This window comes from Schistocerca americana, unplaced genomic scaffold (assembly GCF_021461395.2).
Source record: "Schistocerca americana isolate TAMUIC-IGC-003095 unplaced genomic scaffold, iqSchAmer2.1 HiC_scaffold_62, whole genome shotgun sequence".
In the NCBI taxonomy this organism is placed as follows: domain Eukaryota; kingdom Metazoa; phylum Arthropoda; class Insecta; order Orthoptera; family Acrididae; genus Schistocerca; species Schistocerca americana.
Window position 1 is genome coordinate 449,618 of NW_025726368.1, and position 6,833 is coordinate 456,450.

General features: G+C 41.7%; 1 protein-coding gene across 1 annotated transcript; it reads right to left on the reverse strand.

Moving 5' to 3' along the window:
• Positions 1–5,779: 5,779 nt before the first annotated feature.
• On the reverse strand, positions 5,780–6,271 carry LOC124587777. The gene has a single exon (XM_047131456.1). It carries the CDS (start codon positions 6,269–6,271, stop codon positions 5,780–5,782), a length of 492 nt encoding a protein of 163 aa, XP_046987412.1.
• Positions 6,272–6,833: the final 562 nt, after the last annotated feature.

The following is a 6,833-nucleotide window of genomic DNA, read 5'->3' on the forward strand; positions in this document are numbered from 1 at the left end:
CTGGCGACACATATTTCACTAAAACTTATATATGTTTGCTATCTGATATGTCGGTACTCTCGTTCACTAAAATAGAAAATTTCCTTTAGATACTGAAACGTTTTATCAAAAAAATTGTTCAAATGGCTTTGAGCACTATGGGACTCAACTGCTGTGGTCATAAGTCCCCTAGAACTTAGAACTACTTAAACCTAACTAACCTAAGGACAGCACACAACACCCAGCCATCACGAGGTAGAGAAAATCCCTGACTCCGCCGGAAATCGAACCCGGGAACCCGGGCGTGGGAAGCGAGAACGTTACCGCACGACCACGAGATGCGGGCAAACGTTTTATCAGTTTCCACCTTTGCAATAGCATTTTTCGCTATATTGCCACACTTTATACGACCTCAAGTAACCTCTGGAGCAATTTTGAAGTGAGAGAAAACATCTTTTAACACAGGAACAAGTTGGTCAACTGTTGAAAATGCAACAATGTGCTCAGCGAAAAAAGTTGATAATCTCAGTTCAGCCGTCTTCGCCTTTTCCGTATGTTTGCTTTCATCAAACATTTTCGAAAACAATCAACAATAGTTTTGTTCCTTTGCACAGTTTCAACATGTTTAATGTGTTTAACTCGATAAGCATTTTTTTCGAGGTCGCTTCTACTGCAGGCAACAATAAAGTAACACTGTTTACACCGCACCTTTCTGTTGTTACCTTCAACGGCATCCAACCAACCTCTAAATCTGTCAGTTTGAAGCCAAGAGTCTTGGAAAGTTTCAGTATGTTTTACCGGATCTCATTCATTGCACCCGAATATCGATTTCTCTGCACTCGATGGGTTGCAGTCTGACATTCCTAAATGTGTGCAAAACAAACCACCCAGAAACAATTCTCTGTCTTTCCAAGCATTAATCCCGACTTGCGGGGTCTGCTGTTTCGCTACATCTTCTCCTCTTCTCCCTGTCGTTGAAATCTTCTGGTCTTAAGCCAATAACGTACATGTCTCCCCTGACGTTGTCAGTCCATCTCTTTGCCGGTCTTCCTGGTGGTCTTGTTCCTCCTGGGTTGATGTGGAGCTCTGTTTTTGCAACTGAGTTGTCTTGCTTTCTCATGATGTGGACGTAACAGCGGAGACGGCTTCTCTCACTAGAGGCTTTATTGAGCTACCTGTCAGACAAAAAGAAGCAGTCACTGGTTTGTGGTGATTTTAATGTAGATTTCTTAAAAGATACGGATAGGAAAATTGAGCGAGAATCTTTGTTTCATTGTTTCAATCTAGTATTTGTTGTAAATTTTCCAACTCATGTGCAGTAGGATAGCAGGTCACTTATCGGTAACATTTTCATAGACAGTGCTCAGGCAGAAACAATTAATATGTACCCAGTTGTTAATGGGCTATCTGATCATGATGCACAGTTCACGGAAATAACACATATAGCACCGTACAGGCTTCAGGCAGGTTTATACAAGGCAGGGAGGTGAACAGGGTACAGAGTTTTAAGAGCGGCCTAGAAAAGGTAGAATGGGATGAAGTATACACAGAAAATTATGCTAATGCCAAATTCAATTTATTCCACCGTAAATTTGTCTCAATAGTTGAGAGTTGCTTTCCTGAAATGTTATCCAAAAAAGCCATTACAAAGTCAAGTAAGCCATTGATTACTAAGGGAATTAAGATACAACATAAGAGGAAGAATGAAATATATGGACAGGTCAGAATAAGTCAGGATCCAACGTTACTTGCTTTCTACAAAAGATACTGTAATATTTTAAATAAAGTTATTAAGGAGTCGAGAAGCTATTGTGTTCTGACAGAAATTAATAATGCGGATAATAAGATTAAAACTGTATGGAACATTGTCAAATGGGAGATGGGGCAGCCTCACAGTGCGCAGCATACCATAGCAATAAAGCTAAATGATGATGTTGTGAGTGATAATTCACAAGTTGCAAGTATTTTTAACATTCACTTTCTGAATGTAGCAGCAAAAATAGGTTTACAGGGTTCAGTTGAAGAAGCAAAAAAATGTTAAAAATGTCATTCCCCAGGACTTTAGGCCTTTAGAAATAGGACCAAATCCCCCACCCCCCGTGAAATTAAGGGAATTATAAATATACTGTTAAATAAGAGCTCATGTGGTGTTGATGGCGTCTCTAACAGACTTTTGAAGTGTTGTTCTAATTCAATAAGTGGAGTCCTTAGTGATATACGTAATGCTTCGCTAGCACAGGGAAAGTTTCCAGACAGATTGAAATACACAATTGTCAAACCTCTTCATAAGAAAGAGGACAGGAGCGACTTAAATAATTACAGACCAATCTCATTGCTGACTTCGTTTTCTAAAATATTCGAAAAGTTATGTATTCAAGAATAGTCTCACATTTAAGTGAAAATAATTTACTCAGCATGTCACAGTTCGGATTCCGGAAGGGTTACTCGACTGTCAATGCTATCTACACATTTACCCATCACACAGTACAAGCCCTAAATAACAAATTATCGCCAGCTGGTATTTTTTGTGATCTTTCCAAGGAATTTGACTGCGTGGATCACGTCACACCCTTAGAAAAACTCAGGTTTTATGGAATCGAATGCTATACACACAGATGGTTTGAATCATACTTAACGAACAGAAACCAAAAAGTCGTGCTGAATAACACAAATAATGTTGGGAGGGTGGTAAATTCTAGTGAGTGGGAGTTATCACAAAGGGAGTCCCATAGGGTTCAATTATAGGTCCTCTGCTGTTGCTTATTCATCTGAATGACCTCTCACTTAACATTCAGCAAGCATAACTAGTACTTTTTGCATGTGACACAAGTGTTATAATAAATCCCATTCCAGAAAAAGCAGCTGAAGATATTGTTAAGGATGTGTTTCAATGAATTATTAAGTGGTTCTCAGAAAATGGCTCTCCCTTAATTTTGAAGAACACTCACTATATCCACTTCTGTGCACTGAATAGAGTCGCACCCACAATTGATGTAGCATATGAACAGGGCTCAGTTAACAGGGTAGATTTATCCAAATTTGATGACAACTTGAACTGGAAGAAGCATATTACTGAGCTTCTCAAACAATTAAGTTCAGTTTCTTTCGCTCTTCGTATAATCGCTAGTCTTGGTAATAAACAGATCAGGCTCCTAACGTACTTTGCATATTTCCACTCAATAATGTGTTATGGAATAGTTTTCTGGTGTAACTCACCACTTAGACATAAACTATTGATTGCACAAAAGAGAGCAATGAGAATAATTAGTGGTGTTCACCCAAGGACGTCATGTAGACACCTATTCAAGGTGGTAGGTATTTTAACTGCACCATCAGAGTACATAAATTCACTAATGAAATTCGTTATAAATAATCCATCTCAGTTTGCGGAGCACAGTGATGTTCATATGTACAACACTAGAGGGAAAAATGACCTTTCCTAACCGTTATTGAAGCTGTCAGTTGCCCAAAAAGGAGTACATTATTCAGCAACAAAAATCTTTGATCATTTACCCAACAACATAAAGTGTCTGGCAGGTAGCAGTTTTAAATCTAGCTTAAAATCATTTCTTTTGGACAACTCCTTCTATTCCACGGACGAGATTCTGTTTCAGAACTGGTAAAAAAAATTGTACATCTAAATGTAGTTGCATATGTAGAACTAAAAATTTCAGTAATATTAGTATTAGCACTATTCACTTGTGTCTATATATATTTTGTAATCTGACTTGTTCCACATCATATCGATAAAATAATCGTAAAAATTATCTACAGAACATGACATAACTAAACTAAACTAAACTGGCAGTGATCGGCTCGACACCAAACCTTTTCTGGACGTCTGCATTTGTTATGTGCTCACACCGCGTCAGCCCCATGGACCACCAAAGCATCTACATCTCCATGATGTGTAACATTTGCTCCTGTTGTTTCGTCATAGAGCGACACTCAGTCCCATACATTGCTGCTGGGCGTACCGTGGTCTTATATACTTTTGCCTTTAGATACTGAGGGATCTTTTTATCACAGAGGACTCCATTGACCTGTCTCCACTTAAGCCAACCTGCATTCACCCTCATCCGAGTATGAAGAGATGTGTCGCAGTCTGAGGTGACGACAGGCCCTAGGTACTTACAATGCATGGTCTTCTGCAGGTCTCCTTCGCCGACATTTATGGTGCCTCTGGTTTGGGACCCTCATTCTAGGTACTCTGTACTTGGACATTGAGGTGCAGTCCTTTTTCAGCCAGTCTGTCCTTCCACGTTTGAACCTGGTGCTGGAGTTCAGGGCACGCTTGGGCAACATGTGCCACATCAACACCATAACGAAGGGTCCAGGGATGTGAAGCCTGTATGTCAGCTCTTGCCATATCCATGCAAAGGATGAATAGCAATGGTGGAAGGGCAGAACCCTGATGAACACCCACAGTGATATCGAAGGGCGGAGCAATTCCAGCAGGACTCCGAACCATACTAGTGGAATTATGGTACAAAAGTTGCACCCTGCTCACATACTCGTCAGGGACGCCATAGCAGCGAAGAGCTCGCCAAATAAGATCGTGTGGCATACGACCGACAGCCTTTTCTAGGTCTAGAAATGCCATGTGTACACTCTTCTGTCTCTCTCTGTGTTTTTCCATCAAAAGGCGAGTGGCATGGATAACATCGATGGTGTTGCAACCCTTAAAAAATCTACTCTGGTTTGGTGTTACAGAGATAACACTTCTGAGTCTGCTATCAACTGTGATACAGGAGTCGAATAGCGTGATAAGTCGAGCAGTCGTTCACGTCTCCTTTTCCCTTCCAGATTGGAAGTGTGATGCTAGATGTCCATGCTTGTGAAAGCTGTTTTTCGACGATGATGCGGTTGAAGAGCGAAGCAAGGAATTCTGAAGCAGGCTTTCCGAGGATTTTCCAGATTTCCGCTGGTAGGTCATTTGAAACAGTTGCTTTTCCATTTTTCATCTTGCTAATGGCAAGCATTACTTCCTCAGGTGTCATTGAGGGGTCGGGTCCTACTATAGAATTAGGACTAGTAATTGGTGGATGTGTAAACTCTTTGTTGCTGATGTTATCAAAGTAATCTGTCCAACTCTGGGGAATAGATTGTCTATCTCTTAGCAGTTTGGCGTCGGCTTCCTTGATGTGCATGACGTGTCCAATGTCCTCAGTTGAACGGTGATGTGACTTAGCAAGACGGTACATGTTGTTTTCTCCCAATGGTGTGTCAAGCTGGTCATACAGTGTCTGGTAATATTGGTCTTTTGCTGCAGCTACTGCTCTTTTTGCTGCTGATTTCAGGTTGCCATATTTCTGGAGATCAGTGTTAAGTCATGAATTCCACCAAGTCTTGTTCGCCATCTTTTTCTCCTTGGCTGCTTGCTTGACTTCATCTGTCCACCACCAGGTTTGTTTATCAATGTATTTTCTTCCAGGTATGGTTTTTTTCAGAGTTTTTCTCGCTGCTTGATGTATTTGTTCCACAGTATCTTAACACATATCTTCAACCGACTGATCGGTCTTCATGGAGAAGTTTACCAAGGCTGTCATCAACTCTTTTCGCTAGGTGTTCATTCACCACCACTTAATTCGCTCAGGCCTAGTCTTAGGTTTAGGTATGGGTTATATAACACACGAATATTGAGGACAAGCAATCGGTGTTGTCGGGCGATGCAGTCATACAAAATTACTTTGACATCCGTTACCAGCTTCATGTCTTGTTGACAAACTAGCCAATAATCGATCTGAGTAGCATGTTCTCCACTTGTATAAGTAGCCAGATGTATTGGCCTCTTTTTAAACTATGTGTTGATCACAATGATATCATGAGCTTCTGCAAAATCACGTATCTGACATCCATCATCTTCCCACCCACTGTACCCATGTCCTCCATGGCATCGCATATATCCTTCTTTGTGAGCCCTGAAATGTCCGTTTAAATTTCCTCCAACAATAATGGACTCATCCTGGGGAACTTCTCGAAGGAGGGCATCCGGACTGTTCCAAAACTTGTCCTTCTCATCCTCAGTGCATCCAGTTTGATTTGCATAGCAAGATACAATGTGGGCAGTGATAGCTGTTGAGTCAATCTTGATAGACATAAGCCTTTCTGACATCCTGTTGACACTGGTGACATTGTTACGGAAGTCTTGGTCGACAACTATTGCTACGCCATTTCGTGTTCTGGTACCACGATAGATGAGTTTGTAGCCATCTCCGATTTCTTTCGCCTTTGAACCTTTCCACTTGGTCTCCTGGATGCAGGCAATGTTGACAGGTCTTTTTTTAAGCATTTCTGCTAGTTCACGATGTCGGACGGTCAATGAATCAATATTGAGGGTAGCAAATCTCATTAGCTGTTTAGGTTGGACTGACTTCTATAAGCTATCCCACCTATGAATGGGTAATTCTCGCCCATTTTTCACGTCACTCGGGCGCAAGAGGCGTGCATCGCTTCAGGGGGTGGGGGACGTCCTAGCATGCTCTGAATTTAGAAGAGATGTAGCTATACATGCAATAAAAAATTCCTCAACTGACGGGTCGCTTCGCCTGTTGCTGAGGGCATTTTATAGCTACTGCCAGCATGTAATTAGGTCACCCTTAACCTGGAGAACAGACTTCTTTTGCAGCCGGCCCTCTGGAGTACAGACGCTACTGCTAAATGGTATTTCCCCTCTCATTTAATTCCCAGAAAGGAGGGTTGCCTCATCTGCCAGCTTCGCCGTTCCGAAGTCCGCCTTCTCCGCCATCGCTGCCATTAAGGTCTTTACCTGTAATCCTGGCATGGGTTCCATGTTATACCCCACGGGGTTGGGTCCCTGCCTGAACTCATCCATCCTATCACTCCGACCTGCT

Bases quoted from the DNA above. Each gene is read 5' to 3' on its own strand.
- LOC124587777 (XM_047131456.1), bottom strand. From the start codon at position 6,271: ATGCTTAAAAAAAGACCTGTCAACATTGCCTGCATCCAGGAGACCAAG.